Here is an 18,452-nt window from a genome sequence, read left to right as displayed (position 1 = left end):
AAAGTGCTCTGGTTAAAAAAAATTTTTTAATTGTTTTTTATTGGATAGAGACAGCCAGAAATTGAGAGGAGGGTAAGATAGGGAGAGAGACAGAGACACCTGCAGCTCTGCTTCACCACTTGCGAAATTTTCCCCCCTTCAGCTGGGGTTGGGGGGCTCAAACCTGGGTCCTTGTAACATATGTGCTCAACCATGTGTGCCACCACAGGGCCCAGTCCGTTCCTTTCTGTATTCCTGGAATCTCCTCCCCCAAAAGAAGGAAAGAGCAGTAGAGGCAGGACGCCGCTGGCATCTGTCAGCCACGAGGCCGAGTCTGATCCTCACGCACTGCTTATGCCACAGTGATCCTCCAGTCTTGCTCTCATTAACTAGTAAATATTCTTAAATTAAAACATGAGTAAATAGGGAGTCGGGCGGTAGTGCAGTGGGTTAAGCGCAGGTGGCACAAAGCGCAAGGACCGGCCTAAGGTTCCTGGTTTGAGCCCCCGGCTCCCCACCTGCAGGGGAGTCGCTTCCCAGGCGGTGAAGCAGGTCTGCAGGTGTCTGTCTTTCTCTCCCCCTCTCTGTCTTCCCCTCCTCTCTCCATTTCTCTCTGTCCTATCCAACAACAACGACATCAGTAACAACAACAATAATAACCACAACAAAAGAGACTAAATAGATAAACATTTTTTAAAAACATGAGTAAATGGAACAGAGTGAGAGCTGGGGAGGGGTAGGGCACTGTGTGACAGTGCCCCCAACAGCTGCCCCCATTGCTGCCTGGGACTTGAACTTAGGTCCTTGCACGTGCTGGACTGTGCACTCTGTGGAGTGAGCTCTCTCCTGGCCCTGGTCATGTTAAAAACCTTTGCCCTGCAGCTTTAACTACCAAATATGTTTTGCCATTGCTGGGGCTTTGCCACTCCCCATCAGCTTTGTAGAGAGAGACAGAGACAGGGGAGAGCCTGAGAGATACCATGGCACCAGAATGTCCCTCTTGTGCTGGGGCAGTGGAGCTGGGCAGTGTACCTCATCCAGCAGTGCGCTCTCTGGGGAGTTTACTTGCCAGCCCTGACTCTAGGGGAAGGTCAGGGTTTTTTTTTTTTTCAAATACAGTGCCAGGGAATTGAACCCAGGGCCTTACACATGTGCGCTGCCACTTCATAACCTGCTACACACAATTGTTTCACCTTTTATTGGTGGGGAGAGATGAGGGGCACCATCCACAGGGCAAGCCCCACCATCTGTCCGTGGTGCTTCTGTGTGGTGCCAGGGCTCCGACCCCAGACTGAGCAGTCCCTCCACCAGGCAGGCTATGCCCTGGCCCCTTCTATCTTATATGTGAGCAAGAAGGCAGCACACAGCTCAGCCATAGCACACGCAGCCAGGGGGCAGACCTTGGCTTTTTTTTTTTAATTTTATTAGTGACTTAATATTGATTCACAAAATTATAAGGTAATGGGGTGTAGGGGGTCGGGTGGAGGAGCAGCGGGTTAAGTGCATGTGGAGCAAAGTGGAGCAAGGACCGGCCTAAGGATCCCAGTTTGTGCCCCCGGCTCCCCACCTGCAGGGGAGTCGCTTCACAGGTGGTGAAGCAGGTCTGCAGGTGTCTGTCTTTCTCTCCCCCCCTCTCTGTCTTCCCCTCCTCTCTCCATGTCTCTCTGTCCTATCCAACAACGACGGCTTCAGTAACAATAATAACCACAACAATAAAACAAGGGTAGCAAGAGGGGAAGGAAATAAATATATTAAAAAATTAAAGAAAAACATTAAAAAAAAAGATAATAAGGGTGTAGTTCCACACTGTTTCCACCACCAGAGTTCTGCGTCCCCATTCCCACTTTTTTTTTTTTTTTAAACCAGAGCCCAGTTCAGCTCTGGCTTATGGTGGTGCAAGGAGATTGAACTGGGGACTGTGGAGCCTCACGCATGAGAGTCTCTTTGCTTAACCATTATGCTATCTACCCCCTCTCCATTTCCTCCATTGGAAATTGCAGTGGTTCTCCCAAGGTCACAGATATGGGTTGAGTATTATTTCTTTTTTTTTTTATATTTATTTATTTCCTCTTTGTTGCCCTTGTTTTATTGTTATAGTTATTATTGTTGTTGTTGATGATGTCATTGTTGGATAGGACAGAGAGACATGGAGAGAGGAGGGGAAGACAGAGAGGGGGAGAGAAAGACAGACACCTGCAGACCTGCTTCACCGCCTGTGAAGTGACTCCCCTGCAGGTGGGGAGCCGGGGGCTCGAACCGGGATCCTTCCGCCGGTCCCTGCGCTTTGCGCCACGTGCGCTTAACCCGCTGTGCTACCGCCCGACTCCCGAGTATTTTTTCAGTAGCTATCTATATATTTGCCCATTTTTTCTCTAGTCCCGCCTTCTCTTCCTTTCTAAGTCACAACTACACCTGCTACTACTTCCAAATGTCCCTCCTTTTTTTGCGCTTCTCTCTCTGGGTCCTGATGGAATTCGGGTCAGAGCCCTCTGGTCATCTTCCCGATATTTCTCCCACTCTGGGAAGATGGACCCAAATTCTTTATGGGGAGCAGCATGTGGGAGTTCTGGCTTCTGTCATTGCTTCTCTGCTGGACATGGGTGTTGGCAGGTTTCTGTCTTTCCCTGGTGGAGCAGACTCTGGGGATGCCGGGCTGGCTTCGTGGGCGGGAGAGAGACCACCAGGGACTCACGGCTGAGTGGTGAGCAGTTCAGTCTCTATTCATGCGGAACGCAGCGCAATCTAAGCCATCTCTAATCACAATCCTGTCCTTATCTGTCCTGAGGCGGAAGAGTCAGGTCCGAAGAGGATGTACGTAGGGATAGGGAGTGGGGAGAAGGAAAAAGCATTTAAAACAGTGGGGATTAAACCAGTGCCCTGGAGGCAGAGCGGTGCTTAGTTCACAGTGGTTATGTAAACAGAACACAGGGTTAAGCAGGGGGATTAAACCAATGACACAGAAGCGGTTTTAGAAGCAGAATTTAGAAGCAGACCAACATGTGGACGGGGGTTTCCAGGACACATGGGTGAGGTCCTCTGCCCAGGGAAGTCAGGTTGGCGTCATGGTAGCGTCTGCAGCTTGGTGGTCCATGGCATCCTGGGACCCGGCAAACCTTTGCTTTTGGGGTTTTTGCCACTAGCCTGGCTGGCTAGGTGCTTTCTCAGCGCACTCCCACTATTGGGGGATCGCTAAGATTATTATTTTTTACAACAGTGAGTGAGAGGCAGAGAAGGAGAGACCTTACAGCACTACTCCACCACTCACAAAGCTCCCCCATTGCACAGTGCTCCCATGTGGTGGCTAGGACATGGCACTGTGGCCAAAGCCTGGACTTGAGATCTGGGGATGTGATGGGGTGCAGGGCTGAGGGAGGGGAGGGCTGCAGGGCTGCAGTGGGGTGGGGTGCAGGGCTGTGGCGGAGGGGTGCAGGCGTGCACGGTGCCGAGCTTGGGGGCAGGTGCATAGCTGCAGGAGGTGTGCAGGGTTGCAGAGCTGTGATGCAGAGCTGTGGGGGTGCAGGCTGCAGGCCTACATGGGGCGGGCTGCAGGTGCAGGGTTTGGGGGTAGGCTGTAGGTGCAGGGCTGCACGGGTGGGCTGTATGTGCAGTGTTTGGGGTTGGGCAGCAGGTGCAGGGTTGGGGTGGGCTGTAGGTGCAGGGTTTGGGGGCGGGCTGCAGGTGCAGGGCTGCAGGTACAAGGCTGCATGGGGAGGGTTGCAGGTGCAGGGCTGGGGGCGGGCTGTAGGTGCAGGGTTTGGGGGCGGGCTGCAGGTGCAGGGCTGCATAGAGAGGGCTGTTGGTGCAGGGCTGCAGGTACAAGGCTGCATGGGGCGGGCTGCAGGTGCAGGGCTGCATGAGGCGGGCTGTTGGTGCAGGGCTGCAGGTACAAGGCTGCAGGGGGCGGGCTGCAGGTGCAGGGCTGCATAGGGAGGGCTGTTGGTGCAGGGCTGGGGGCGGGCTGCAGGGGGCGGGCTGCAGGTGCAGGGCTGCATGGGGCGGGCTGTTGGTGCAGGGCTGCAGGTACAAGGCTGCAGGGGGCGGGCTGCAGGTGCAGGGCTGCAGGGGGAGGGCTGCAGGGGGAGGGCTGTTGGTGCAGGGCTGCAGGTGCAGGGCTGCAGGGGGAGGGCTGTTGGTGCAGGGCTGTTGGTGCAGGGCTGCAGGGGGCGGGCTGCAGGTGCAAGTTTGGGGCGTCTGTTGCTGCAAGGTGGGGGCGTGCTGCAGGGCTCCGGGAGGAGCCTCCTGGAGTTTCCGGTCCCGCGACCGAGGCCGACCTCCACCCCGTGTCCCGCCCGCGGACAGGCCCCTGTGGGCGCGGGGACGAGGCGATCGCCGGGGTTCCGGCCCCAGCCCCGCCCCGCTAGGCTCCTCCGTCCATTGGCGGTGACACCCCTTCCACCCCCACCCCGTCCCCTCATCCCCGCCAGCCGCCCGCCGGAAGCGCGCCGCCTCCCTGATGCAACCCCGCCCACTTCCGCCTCCGGCATCCCGAGCGCGGCCCCAGTACTTCCGCCGGCCCCTCCCTCGCGCCCTTCCGAGCAATTCCGGTCCAGGCCCCGCCCACCGAAGAAATCCCCGCCCCGTCCAGGCCCCGCCCCCTCGGGTCCCCGTGCCTCTCGCGCCGCTTCCGGCCTCAGGCCCCGCCCACAGCCTGGCCCCGCCCCGGTGAGGCCCCGCCCCCGGCGGACGCGGAGACGCAGCTGCGCAGCCAGATCGGCTGCCCGGCGGACCCGCAGGTATGCGGCCCGCGCGCGGGCGGGGCAGGTGGCGGCAGGTGTGCGAGCTTCGGCGGAGCGGCCGGGGCGGGGCCGGGGGCTCCTGGGGGGGGAGCATCTGGGGACGCCCGAGGGCAGGGGTCTCCCGATGGGGCGTGGGGGCCTCCCGGGGGCAGGGGTCGCCCGATGGGGAGTGGGGGCCGCCCGGGGGCAGGGGTCTCCCGATGGGGAGTGGGGGCCTCCCGGGGGCAGGGGTCGCCCGATGGGGAGTGGGGGCCGCCCGGGGGCAGGGGTCGCCCGATGGGGAGTGGGGGCCGCCCGGGGGCAGGGGTCGCCCGATGGGGAGTGGGGGGATTCCCGGGGGCAGGGGTCGCCCGATGGGGAGTGGGGGTTCCCGGGGGCAGGGGTCGCCCGATGGGGAGTGGGGGCCTCCCGGGGGGAGGGGTCTCCCGATGGGGAGTGGGGGGATTCCCGGGGGCAGGGGTCGCCCGATGGGGAGTGGGGGCCTCCCGGGGGCAGGGGTCGCCCGATGGGGAGTGGGGGGTTCCCGGGGGCAGGGGTCGCCCGATGGGGAGTGGGGGCCGCCCGGGGGCAGGGGTCTCCCGATGGGGAGTGGGGGGTTCCCGGGGGCAGGGGTCTCCCGATGGGGAGTGGGGGGTTCCCGGGGGCAGGGGTCTCCCGATGGGGAGTGGGGGGTTCCCGGGGGCAGGGGTCTCCCGATGGGGAGTGGGGGGTTCCCGGGGGCAGGGGTCTCCCGATGGGGAGTGGGGGGTTCCCGGGGGCAGGGGTCGCCCGATGGGGAGTGGGGGCCGCCCGGGGGCAGGGGTCTCCCGATGGGGAGTGGGGGGTTCCCGGGGGCAGGGGTCTCCCGATGGGGAGTGGGGGGTTCCCGGGGGCAGGGGTCTCCCGATGGGGAGTGGGGGGTTCCCGGGGGCAGGGGTCTCCCGATGGGGAGTGGGGGATTCCCGGGGGCAGGGGTCGCCCGATGGGGAGTGGGGGCCTCCCGGGGGCAGGGGTCTCCCGATGGGGAGTGGGGGGGTTCCCGGGGGCAGGGGTCGCCCGATGGGGAGTGGGGGCCTCCCGGGGGGAGGGGTCTCCCGATGGGGAGTGGGGGGATTCCCGGGGGCAGGGGTCGCCCGATGGGGAGTGGGGGCCTCCCGGGGGCAGGGGTCGCCCGATGGGGAGTGGGGGCCGCCCGGGGGCAGGGGTCGCCCGATGGGGAGTGGGGGGATTCCCGGGGGCAGGGGTCTCCCGATGGGGAGTGGGGGGATTCCCGGGGGCAGGGGTCGCCCGATGGGGAGTGGGGGCCACCCGGGGGCAGGGGTCTCCCAATGGGGAGTGGGGGGGTTCCCGGGGGCAGGGGTCGCCCGATGGGGAGTGGGGGGTTCCCGGGGGCAGGGGTCTCCCGATGGGGAGTGGGGGCCTCCCCGGGGCAGGGGTCGCCCCATGGGGAGTGGGGGGATTCCCGGGGCAGGGGTCGCCTGATGGGGAGTGGGGGGTTCCCGGGGGCAGGGGTCTCCCGATGGGGAGTGGGGGCCGCCCGGGGGCAGGGGTCGCCTGATGGGGAGTGGGGGGTCCCGGCGCAGGGGTTACACGGTGGGGGTCTGCCTTATCCCCTTGTTGTTTTCTCAGGCCCAACACAGTCCCTGCCTGCCTCCATTCACTCAGGGGAGCTCTTCCCAGCCTGGAGTGGGGCTGGGGGCCTCCTGGGACTGGGGTCTCAGAAAGAAATGCTGGGGTGACCGCTCGGGGGCTCTGCAAGAGCCTCTTCTGCCTGAGCGAGCTCCCAGGTCCTGGGCTCCATCCCAGCACCAAAATCAGCCGGAGCTCAGCCCCCCCCCCCCCATTAAAATAAAAAAGAAAAAGAAATACAGTCAAGGGGAACCTGCCAGATGATGCCCGCCCACCCCAAGCTTCCTTTCCCCCACCCTAGGAGAGCTCTCACCTGACGCAGCACCCTCAGTTTCTGCCCACTGACCCCATCCCCAGTCCCCACCTGGTGCGCACACAGAGCCTGAGACAGATGGGGTTCCACTGTGCCTGGGGCTCATTTTTTGTGAGGTGGGGTCAGGGGGCCTGTTCCCTAAAACCCAGGCTGATCCTGAGGGTGGCTGGGGGTGGGGCTGTACTGGACGGCTGCAGGAATGTGGGTGGGCCAAGGACCCCACCCCCAGAGGTCCACAGGCCCTGCCCCCGCTGCCCACAATGCCTGCTGACCACTCTCGGCACCCGCTGGCGCTGCGCCAGGGCTGTGATGCTGAGGGAGGGAGGTCAGAATCCTTGGCTGGGCCCTTCCACAGTCTCGCTCGCTCCTGCAGCATCGGGCCGGGCCCAGGGGCTCGGCGGCCTGCGTGGTCTCCCGTCCTTGCACGGCCCCTCACACACGTTCTCTTTGCTCCACAGTGAACGCTGCCCCCTGCCCCCCAAGGCCTGGATCCTGAGCCCACTAGCCGGCCGTTGAAGCCGGGGAGGAATGGAGCCCCGGCCACAGCCCCCCACCCGTGACGGCCTGCAGGTGGAGACCCAAGAGGCCAGGGAGGTGGCGTTCCTGCCCGCCCGGAAGTACAGCCCCCTGCCTGCCAGGCCCCTGGGCAGCCGGGCCCTGGACGTTCCCGCTGCCCGGGCCTGTGATGGAGGGGCCGTGAGCTCAGAGCCGGAGGAGGAGGAGGAGGAGGAGGAGGAGGAGGAGGACGGAGCTCTGGGAGATGAGGAGGATGGGGCAGAGGTGTGCACGGGGCAGGTGGCAGCCCCATTCTTGCAGACTCTTGGCCAGGACCCCAGGGGCACGCCTAGGCCCCCACCCCACCCTTTGCGAGCTCGGGAAGACCCTGCCAGAAACCCCACCAAGGCCCCGCCCGGCTGGAGCCTGGACCAGCAGCTCAAGCAGGTCAGTGCTCCCGTGGGGCCAAGGCTGTGACCCCCAGCTATGGGGCACAGGTGGCACTGTGGACCCTGGTCGTGCAGTGTCCTCTCTCCCGTGCCACCTTTCTTGGGACATGGAAGAGGGTCCTCATCTCTGCTCAGAAAACAAAGGGTGAGCTTACTCATGTATTCTGTGTCAGGGGCTCAAACCCGGGACCTGGAGCGTTTGAGGCCTGTTCCCCACGGCTCAAAAGCGCCCAGCTCGTCTCGTCACGGGGAGGGGGTGTGGACCCCGGGGTGGGGCCCTAAGAGGTCTGAGAGATGGGCGCAGAGGCCCTGCCTCATCTTGCAGCACCACGGGGTGTCGGGGGACCAGGGGTCACGGGAGGAACGTGGTCTGTCGGAGGCCCAGGCCCAGGTCGTGGCTGGGTGGGCCGGCCACCAGGGGACCCGCTGCAGGGGAGCAGGACAGGCCCAGCAGAGAGGACGGAGAGGGTCTGGGCACCCCAGCACCCCTGCCAGCTCAGAGGGCACCCGCATGACCCTCGTGGTTTCCTAGACAGTGGCTGGTGCCCACCCAGGAGTAGCTGTCTCCTTGCTGAGTCAGGGAGGCTCCGGGCCTGGCAGCTGGCCAGCCTGTGTGGCTGGTCCTCGAAAGTGAAGCCCAGCAGGTGTTTGGAGCCGCTGCCTGGCTGCCCCCGCCATGGGGGTGGCTCAAGCCCCAGTGGCACCTGTTCCTGGCCCCCACGGGGTGGCTGCCAAGTCAGTGACACACACACACACACACACACACACACACACACACACTGCCCCGCACCCGGCTCATCCTCCACCCGGTGTCGGATAGGGGGGGCGGCTGTGGGTTTTGCTGCTCAGAGTGGGGCTGCCAGCACCCCCCCTTGTTGGAAGGCACCTGGCTGTGCCCCGGGGGCTTGACAGGAGGGTGCAGAGTGCAGGCACCTTCAAGTTTTATCCCTGCCAGCAGGCGGCTCCCAGGGTGCGGGGCCACCACAGCTGACGGGCACCCTGAAAGGCAGCTTTACTGTGTGAGTGGGCAGGGAGGGCCACGCCATGGCTCTGCGTGGGCAGGGAAGAGGACCATCCCTCGCCTCTGTGCGGTTTGGCACTGGGGCTGCGGGAGAGATGCCCGCAGCCCTGCTTCACTGCCTGTGAAGCTTCTGCAGGAGCAGAGCTGGAGTTTGAACCCGGTTCCTTGTACATGGCAGTGTGTGTGCTCAAGCAGGTGCGCCGCCACCCAGCCTCAAATACTTCATCTTAGACCAGAGCCCTGCTCACTCTGGCTGATGGTGGTGCTGGGGATCGGAACTGGCACCTCCAAGCTTCAGGTAGGAGAGGCTTTGCAGAACCATTGTGTGTCTCCTCAGGATAAAGCCTGTGTGTTCTTGCCTTGTGGGTTTAGCTCTTTGAATAGGTCACTTTTTAAAAAAGAGATTTTATTTATTTATGAAAAAGGCAGGAGGAGAGAGAAAGAACCAGACATCACTCTGGCACAGGTGCTGTCGGGGATCAAACTCAGGACCTCATGCTTGAGAGTCCAAAGCTTTACCACTGCGCCACCTCCTGGACCACATGAATGTGTCACTTTTAAAAGCTCTGAATTGTCCAGAGCTTAATTCTGGAAGCCCCAGGTGCTCAGAAGGTGCTAGAGTGACTCTGCTTTAGCTACTCCTCTGGCTCCAGGGAGGACCCCCAGCCCCCCAGCCCCAGGGAGCACCCCAAGGACCCCTCAGACACCCCTCCACCCCCAGGGAATACCTCAGGGCCCCCCCAGACACCCCCACAGCCCCCAGACACCCCCACAGCCCCCAGGGAGCATCTCCACAGCCTCAGGGAGCACCCAGGGTCCCCAGACACCCCTACAGCCCCAGGGAGCATCTCCACAGCCCCCAGGGAGCACCCAGGGCCCCTCAGCCACCCTCCAGCCCCAGGGCCCCCAGCCCCCATAGCCACCTCTCTGTGGCTGCTTGGGTGACTCCCAAGCCCTGGGTACAGGCGCCCCTGTGCTTGGCGGGACCCCTTCCTCTCTACTGGGGTCCCTTGTGCTGTCCAGCAGGAGCTGCCTATGGGGTCGGCATCGGGCCTGCCGGCAGCCTGGTTATCACTCCTTTTTGTTTCCCAAGATTGATTTGTTTACTAATGAGAGACAGTCGGGGCAAGAGAGAAGTAGAGCAGCCTGGCACATGTGTGGCTGGGATTGAACCCAGGACCTCATGCCTGTAAGTCCAAAGCTCTTCCCACTCTCAGAGCACTCTGGGCGGTGTTTTTTTTAAATTTGTTTTAGTCTTTATTTTGAATAGAAACAGAGAAATTGTGAGGGAAGGGGAGATAGAGAGGGAGAGAGACGGAGAGACCTCTGCAGCCCTGCTTCACTCGTGAAGCTTTCTCCCTACAGGTGGGGACCAGGGACTTTAACCTGGATCCTTGCACACTGTAGTGTGTGCGCTTAACCAGGTGCACCGCCTGGCCCCTGGCAGTATTTTTCTTTATAAACAAAGATTTATTTATTTACTTCATTGCCATCCAGGTTACCACTGGGGCTCGGTGCCTACACAGCAAGTCCACAGCTCCTGGTGGAATTTTTTCTTTGTGATAGGACAGAGACAGAGATTGAGAAGGGAAGGGGAGGTGGGCCAGGCAGTGAACCAGGTTAAGCTCACATAGTACAAAGCGCAAGGACCTGCGCAAGGATCCTGGTTTGTGCCCCCGGCTCCCCACCTGCAAGGCGGTGCCTTCACAAACAGTGAAGCAGGTCTGCCTTTCTCTCACTATCTTCTCCTCAATTTCTCTATCCTGTCCAAAAAAAAAAAAAAAAATCAAGAAGAACAGCCACCGACGCAGTGTGTTGGTAGTGTAAGCCCTGAAGCCCAGCAATCACCCTGCGCTTGCTTCAGAGGAAGACGCCTCTGCGCCAGGCTCTTGGGGTCTGGGGCCCTGGGCTGGTCTCAGCCTGCTCCGAGCACCGACATGTCTGGAGGTGTTGGACCGGGGTGGGGGCACCCTGGGTCAGAGCCCAGGTAAGGGCTAGCTGCTGTGGGCGGGGCAGATGGCCGGGACCCAGAAGTGGCCTTCAAGGGGGCTCCTGGGAGAGGCCTCCCATCCACCCGCCATGCCAGCAATCACCCCCCCCCCCATCACCTGGCCCTAGGTCTCTCCCCACTGCTGCTGGAACTGGCTGGTGTGTTCCCATTGTCCTGTGGGGTCCTAGCCAGCCATCTGCCATCTCTGCCCAAGGCTGGGCCTCTGCGGGTGGCTGGTCCAGAAGGAGCTGGTTTTGCTGTCTGTCCGGAGCTGCGAGCTCCATGCCTCCCTCTCCCCCTCAGAGCCGGCTCCTGACTCTCCTGGGATCACTTTGCACCGTGGGCCATGGGCCTCTGGGGACAGCCCCTGGGGTGTTTGGCTCCGTGCCCTCTGCTGGAGCCTCTTGGGGGTGAGCCCATATCTGGAGGGGAGTTCACACCCAGAGCTCAGTTCTGCCGGTGAAGTGGGTTCTGAGGGCCTCCTTGTGGGGCCTCATGCATCCATCTGTCCCTCCTGCCCAGGGCTGTGACTGATGGCACTGGAGCTGCTGGCCCCAACTCAGTCCACTTCCGGCTGGCTGGGAAGGGCCAGGGACACCTCCTGCTGACCAGGGCGTTGTCTCCCTGCCGCCACAGGCCGGCTCAGAGCTGGGGCGTGTGTGTGTGTGTGTGTGTGTGTGTGTGTGTGTGTGTGTGTGTGTGTGTCTGTCTGGTGCAGGGACAGAGCAGACACCTCCCAGCTCAGCCTCTGCAGGCAGGCCCACTATCCCTCTCCAGCCCTGCCCCCATCCCTCAGAGGCGAAGGCTGGCTCCTGGAGGTTCAGCTGCCCTGGGCGGTGGGGGAGGGGTGCTGGGTGTCACAGTGGACTCAGGAATGTCCCCCAGGCCCCGCCCCCACTGGCAGGCCCCGTCTAAGGAGCCTGAGCACCTGCTGACTGCATCTGGGGGTGGGCCTCCCCCGTATGGGGGGGGTCTCTGGGGTGAGGGCTGGCCCAGAGCCGGGGGGCTGTAGAGTCTGGGAGCTGAGGCATCCAACACCTTGCCAGTGGCCTCAGGAAGGGGAGCGTGGGCTGTGTGGGGGGGGCTCCTGCCCCCTGTGCAGGCTTGGGGGGCTCCCACCCAGTCCTGGGGCACACGTGGGGGGCTGTCTTAACTGTGCCCCCTCCTCCTGCAGAACGGCGCCCATGCCTGGAGTGAGGAGGCAGATGGTCGGGGACGAGAGGTCTCTCGAGACTTCGCCAAGGTCTGTGTGGGGTGGGGTGGCTCAGCGGGTAGGGTCGCAGCAGTCCCAGCACCCCACATCACCTGGGGGCTGTGCTGCCATGGTCTCTCCTCTCTGTGAATGAGGAGACGGCCCTGCTCTGGTGGAGCCCCTCCGCTGCCCCCAGGGTGCTTGGTGGGTACCTCAAGGCCCCTGGCCTCACGCCTGTCCCGGCCTCGCACAGCTGTACCAACTGGACGCCGACCCCGGGCGGAAGCTGTTCCTGGATGACCTTTTTGTCTTTATGCAGAAGAGGGGTGAGTGCCCAGTGCCCTCGGAGTGGGGCCAGCACCGGCCCCGGCCCCTCCCTGCCGCACCAGCCTTAGTTCTGGCCACCCAGCCCTCCTGGGCTCCCGGCCTGTCCCGTCCCGCAGGTGGACGGGCAGGGGGCAGCCGCTCGGGCAGCGTGAGGGCGCGGGGACCCTGGGAGCAGGTGGGGGCAAGGTCCCCACAGATGTCAGGGTACAGGGACCCCAGAGTGTGTGGGCTGCAGGAGGCAGGCCCCGGTGTCAGGTGTCCTGGGTGTGGCCACCAGCTGACTGCTGTGTGGGGAGCCTGCTTCCCCTGCCGGGGGCAGGTGCTGCTTTGTGTGGCTCCCACGGTTAGAGCTGGGGGCGGGCAGGGGGACTGGCCAGGCCCCCCCCTCCTCCTGGGCTGCCCTGCCCTCCTGTCACGCACGTGATTGATGAAGCCTTCAAAGCCAGGAAACAGGCCTTGGCCAGGGGCAGGAAGGGCCCCCCCAGTGCAGCCCCCTCCTGTCAGAGGTGTGATTAATGACCCACCTCCTGCTGAGGGTCAGCCAGCTGCCCAGAGGCAGCGGACGCCCTGCCCCAGGGATGACCAGGGACCCCTGAGGACCTGGGTCCTGTGCTCCCACAGCAGAGCTGGGGGTGCAGGAAGGTAAGCCACCGGGCGGCCAGCTCCCCGCCCAAGCTGTGGACAGACAGGCCAGCCTGCGAGGGGCAGGGCCGGGGGAGACGACGGGCTGGCCTGGGTTCCATGCGGCTACGACCCCCCAGTTCTCTTCTGGATCCCCCCAAGCCTCGGTCCTGGCAGCGAGCGCAGGCTGCCGCTCCGCTCACTAAGGGTGGGGACAGGGAGACCCATGTGGTGCCAGGCTGGACGTGGCCTTATGCTTGGGGACACGCAGTCCCGCCCGTAGGCTGAGCTCAGACACTGGCTCTCTGAGGGTTAGCCCTGATCGTAGCCGTGAGGCCCAGCCCAGGCCGCACTGGTGTTTCAGGGTCTGTGTCCTGATCGTAGCCGTGAGGCCCTGCCCCAGCCCAGGCCGCACTGGTGTTTCAGGGTCTGTGCCACGTCCTCCCTCCCAGCTATTCCATCTACACAGTTCCCAGCCTTCTGGATGCCCATCCTGGGGTCCCCTGCTGTTCTGCAGGGTCTGGGCAGGCAGGTGCCCGTCTGCATGGTGGGCTCCTGAACCCCACCCCTGGCTTGGGCACTGCGGCCACTCACTGCCCTGGGGTGGGGACACAGGATTGACAGGTCTGCCCTGCTCCAGATGCTGACTTTCGCTGTGGATGCTGCCCAACCCCAGTCTTGATCCTGGCTGCCAGTCACCTCACAGACCCACCATCTGCCAGGCTTGTGGGGCTACTGCTCTCTGCTGGTCCCTGCCTCCCCCAGTCCTTGTTCCCCCCAGATCAGTGTCCCTCCACTGCCCCCTCCCCCAGGCTGGCACCTGCCTCCCCTGCTAGTCCCTGACCCCCACAGGCTGGTCCCTGCTTTCCAGGCTGGTGGTCCCTCAGACCGGTCCTGGCCCAGCAGACACCCCTCCAAGTGGGCGGGAGCTACAGAGAACAGCACTGGGGTCGCCATGGAGACACAGAAGGGGGACACGCAGAGGACTTGGGAGTGGGGCTCTGGCAGCAGGAACAGGCACTGAGTAGCAGTGGGGGGGGGTCTGTGTGTGCAGTGGGGGCCCTACGGGGATGGGGATGCAGGTCCCATCTCCCAGGTGGGGGCCCTGCGGTGGGGGCAGTGGTGTGTGTGGCTCAGGCCAGGTGAGGCCCAGGCGCACCTGCAGGTCTGCTGTCCCCCAGGCACCCCCATCAGCCGCATCCCCATCATGGCCAAGCAGACGCTGGACCTGTACCTGCTGTACAAGCTGGTGACGGACAAGGGGGGGCTGGTGGAGGTCATCAACAGGAAGCTGTGGAGAGAGGTCACCAAGGGCCTCAGCCTGCCCACCTCCATCACCAGCGCCGCCTTCACGCTACGCACCCAGTGAGTGGGGGTGGGCGTCCGGCGGGGGAACCCAGTGAGTGGGGGTGGGGGGCTGCGGGGGCACCCAGTGAGTGGGGGTGGGGGGCTGCGGGGTCCGGCGGGGGCACCCAGCTGGGGGGGCGGGGGGCTGCGAGGGCCGTTGGGGGCACCCAGTGAGTGTGGGTGGGGGGCCTGTGGGGGCCGGCGGGGCACCCAGTGAGCTGGCAGGGCAGGGGAGGAAGGGACCCAGAGCAGTGCAGGCCCCTCACCACACCCAGTGTGTCTGGTTAGTCCGGAGCTTTCCTGAGGAGTTCCCGCTGGAGCTCAGACCTGAGTCACCACCCCCTGAGCCGTGTGTCCCCCTGCCCCTACCCTGTCATGCCCTGTGAGTGGCGTTGCCCATTTCCCTCATCAGACCTCTCTGCCAGCCACTCCAGCCTGGGTGCCTACAGCACAGTGAGAATCCCTGGGTGCTGGTCCCAACCCCACCTCAGCCCCTAGCCCAGCCGCCTTCCCTGGCCCCACTGGAAACCTATTTTTTGTTTGTTTTACCAGAACCCTGTTCAACTCTGGCTCTAGTGGTGCGGGGTATTGAGCCTAGGACTTTGGAGCCTCAGGCATGAGAGTCTCTTTGTGTGTGTGTGTGTTGTTTTTTTGCCACTAGGGTTATCTTTGGGGCTCCCAGCGGCCGTATTTTTCCTCCCCCCTTTCTATTTTCATTTGACAGGACAGACAGAAATTGAGAAGGGAAGGAAGATTGAGGGAGAGACACCTGCAGACCTGCTTCACCACTCATGAAGCATCCCCCTGCAGGTGGGGACTGGGGGTGTGACATGTGCACTTAACAGGTGCACCACCACCCAGCCCCCCAAGTCTCTGCATGACCATTGTGTTATCTCCCCACCCACCTTTTTGTTGTTAACTTGACCCTGGCGTCTGCACAGGACAGCCTGGGAAGGAAGGTGGGGGGGGATGCAGTGAGGAGCCAGGGGGAGGGACTTCGAGTTGGGGGGGTTGTTAAGCTCCAAGCTCCAAGAAGGATGACAGAGGACCTAATGGGGGTTGTATTGTTATATGGAAAACTGGGAAATGTTATGCATGTACAAACTATTGTATTTACTATCGAAATGTAAAACATTAATTTTCCAATAGAGAAATTAAATTTAAAAAAAGTTAGGGCAGGGGGGCGGAGCCTTAAAGCAGGGGCGGGCTTGGACCGGTGGGGGCGGGGGCCTGAAGCAGGGGCGGGGCTTGGACCGGTGGGGGCGGGGGCCTGAAGCAGGGGCGGGGCTTGGACCGGTGGGGGCGGGGCCCTGAAGCAGGGGCGGGGCTTGGACCGGTGGGGGCGGGGCCCTGAAGCAGGGGCGGGGCTTGGACCGGTGGGGGCGGGGGCCTGAAGCAGGGGCGGGGCTTGGACCCGTGGGGGCGGGGGCCTGAAGCAGGGGCGGGGCTTGGATCGGTGGGGGCGGGGGCCTGAAGCAGGGGCGGGGCTTGGACCCGTGGGGGCGGGGGCCTGAAGCAGGGGCGGGCTTGGACCGGTGGGGGCGGGGGCCTGAAGCAGGGGCGGGCTTGGATCGGTGGGGGCGGGGGCCTGAAGCAGGGGCGGGGCCCTGAAGCAGGGGCGGGCTTGGACCGGTGGGGGCGGGGGCCTGAAGCAGGGGCGGGCTTGGACCGGTGGGGGCGGGGGCCTGAAGCAGGGGCGGGCTTGGATCGGTGGGGGCGGGGGCCTGAAGCAGGGGCGGGCTTGGACCCGTGGGGGCGGGGGCCTGAAGCAGGGGCGGGGCCCTGAAGCAGGGGCGGGCTTGGACCGGTGGGGGCGGGGGCCTGAAGCAGGGGCGGGCTTGGACCGGTGGGGGCGGGGGCCTGAAGCAGGGGCGGGCTTGGATCGGTGGGGGCGGGGGCCTGAAGCAGGGGCGGGGCCCTGAAGCAGGGGCGGGCTTGGACCGGTGGGGGCGGGGGCCTGAAGCAGGGGCGGGCTTGGACCGGTGGGGGCGGGGGCCTGAAGCAGGGGCGGGCTTGGATCGGTGGGGGCGGGGGCCTGAAGCAGGGGCGGGCTTGGACCGGTGGGGGCGGGGGCCTGAAGCAGGGGCGGGCTTGGACCGGTGGGGGCGGGGCCCTGAAGCAGGGGCGGGGCTTGGACCCGTGGGGGCGGGGCCCTGAAGCAGGGGCGGGGCTTGCCCGGGCTCCGCGGCCCCGCCTCTCACCTGGCCGCGCTCCGTCCGCAGGTACATGAAGTACCTGTACGCCTACGAGTGTGAGCGGAAGGCGCTGAGCTCTCCGGCCGAGCTGCAGGCCGCCATCGACGGTAACCGGCGGGAGGGCCGGCGGCCCAGCTACAGCTCCCCGCTGCTTGGCAGCCCGCCCGCGGCCTCCGCCCTGCTGGCCGCGCCCAAGGCCCGCGGCCCCGGGTCCGGGTTGACGTCCAGCAGCCCGCGCGTGTCCCCCGCGGCCGCGCTCAGAACAGGTGTGCAGGGCCTTGGGCGAGGCACGTGTACGGGCGGCAGAGGCCCCGGGGAGCCTGGGGCGGGTGGCGCAGTGCCCTCGGGACAGGCGTGGGGTTTGGGGGGCGTCTGTCTACAGGGCAGAGCCCAGCGTCCGGTCCTCCCCAGGGGACGGCGTGCCCAGCAGCCAGCAGCCAGGCTCCCGCGTGGAACAGCCGCTGGACAGGAGGCTTCGGCCGCCCGCGGAGCCGCGCCCGGCACCCCCGGCCTTCAAGCGCGGCCTGCTGGGTGTGGCGACGCCGCTGCCCCTGAGGATCCGCCTCAATGGCCGCGGTGAGCCGGGCGCCGTGCGGGCCGGCCGGCGGCGGGCTGAACCCTAGGGGTGGGCCGGGCCTGGTGGGCGCCAGAGAATCCCCGCAGCGGGGCCAGCGGGCCGGCTGAGCAGCCTGTGTCTGTGTCCACAGCGGAGGACCGAGCGGAGCCGGCGGCCCTGAGCCTGGCGCCCGGCGGCGTGGGTCGCATCGGCGTGTCCCTGGACATCGACGGCACCACCTACACAGGTGAGCTCTCGCACCCCGGGCCAGGGCCCCAGCCGCCAGCCACACCATGCCACCTTGGGTGCGGCCCCTCTACCCCTCTGACAGGCTTGGGGAGACCCCTGTCTGGGCCCAGCCAGAGGGGGTCCCCGGGGTGCAGAGCTGTCCCCGTACCTGCCCCCAGGTGTGCTGTTCGCACAGAAGCCGGTCGTCCACCTCCTGGCGGGCACAGCCCCCCCGGTTGTCGCCGGCCCGTCGCCTCGCTGCTCTGCTGCCCCCCCTGCATCTCGGGGCGCCGAGCCCCCCACCAGCTGGTCTCTGTGACGCCCCTGGAAGCCGCACACGTCACCTCACCGGGAGCTGCCCCTCGTGTCGGGTCCTGCCGCGGGGACGGAGGCCACGTCGCCCCTCAGGGATCGCGGGGGCCCCGCCACCCCCGCTGGGCGTAGTGTGTCGACAATCTGTCCCCCACTTGGGGCTGGAGGCCTCCAGGCGCCCCTTAATTTATTTCCTGCCTGCCTCGGGGGCACCCTGTCCCCGCCCGCCCGCAGGCTCTGCTAGGGGCACCCGGCGCCCCGTCCCCGTTCCCACAGCCCCGGCGCCCGCCGGGTCCAGATACCTCAGACCTGGGACCGTCACCGTGAATGTCCCATGGGACGCGCCCCAGCTCCTCCGGCCACCTTCGTGTCGCTGACGACTTTGTGTAGCACCAAAGAGGCGCCCCTGCCCCGGGCACAGCTGCCCTCATCCAGCCGGGGCAGGAGACTCAGGGAGTGGTGGTGGGGTGCCGGCTGCCCGCCCCAGTGCCACCCTCCCGCACCCAGCCGGGATGGGCAGCGCAGCACCTACCTCAGCCCGGTCCCAGCGGGCAGGCGGGTGGGCCAGCGTCCCCCGACCCCTCAGGCCGCGCACAGGCAGGCAGCCCGAGGGCGCCCAGTGCCCTGTCCCCACGGTCTACTTCAATAAACCTACCTCCACGCTGCCCAGCCGCCTGCTCCAGCTTCCTCCGGACCCGGTGCCCAGACACAGACACGAGGCCTGGCCTCCACTGTCCCGGGTGGGCGCCCACAGGTCCTGCTGTGCTCTGCCCCGCGGGGCGGCCAGTGGTCTGCGCCCAGGGGCCCGGGAGCCGAGGGCGGGCGTGGTGGCTCCTGCCCGCCGGCCGCCAGCGAGGCCCAGGGGCCGCAGCAGCTGACCGGCCTGGCTGTCACATGCCCGCTGCGGGCAGAGGGGCGCAGCCCCACCGAGTCCCCGCGGCCCTGGGCGGCGAGGGGCAGGGACCCCTGGGTGCCGCTGTCCAGGCTCAGCTGCAGGAGGCTGGGTGCCCCTGATGGGTCCCCGGGGGTGGGGGGGGTCAGTCGCCGGGTCCCTCTCTCCGTCCTGTCGCAGCGGCAGGGCGC

At 65.1% G+C, this 18,452-nt stretch overlaps 2 protein-coding genes across 3 annotated transcripts; one reads left to right on the top strand and one right to left on the bottom strand.

Annotated features, from left to right (window-relative positions):
- Nucleotides 1–4,609: 4,609 nt before the first annotated feature.
- Nucleotides 4,610–6,139, bottom strand: LOC132533515 (basic proline-rich protein-like). Its single transcript, XM_060175594.1, has one exon. It carries the CDS (start codon nucleotides 6,137–6,139, stop codon nucleotides 4,610–4,612), a length of 1,530 nt encoding a protein of 509 aa, XP_060031577.1.
- ARID3B (AT-rich interaction domain 3B) lies at nucleotides 4,628–18,032 on the top strand. 2 transcript variants are annotated; one of them, XM_060174250.1, is made up of 9 exons: nucleotides 4,628–4,712; nucleotides 7,095–7,578; nucleotides 11,766–11,834; nucleotides 12,037–12,109; nucleotides 13,913–14,096; nucleotides 16,301–16,539; nucleotides 16,685–16,849; nucleotides 16,981–17,076; nucleotides 17,237–18,032. In XM_060174250.1, the coding sequence occupies exons 2-9, from the start codon at nucleotides 7,165–7,167 to the stop codon at nucleotides 17,374–17,376; spliced, it is 1,380 nt and encodes a 459-aa protein (XP_060030233.1). In that variant the 5' UTR covers nucleotides 4,628–4,712; nucleotides 7,095–7,164; the 3' UTR covers nucleotides 17,377–18,032. The 2 variants fall into 2 exon arrangements, with proteins under 2 accessions (XP_060030233.1, XP_060030232.1); XM_060174249.1 differs by having other exon boundaries at nucleotides 4,671–4,750.
- The last annotated feature ends 420 nt before the right edge of the window (nucleotides 18,033–18,452 follow it).

Source organism: Erinaceus europaeus, chromosome 16 (genome assembly GCF_950295315.1).
Source record: "Erinaceus europaeus chromosome 16, mEriEur2.1, whole genome shotgun sequence".
NCBI lineage: Eukaryota > Metazoa > Chordata > Mammalia > Eulipotyphla > Erinaceidae > Erinaceus > Erinaceus europaeus.
This window is presented reverse-complemented; position numbering and strand designations above follow the sequence as displayed.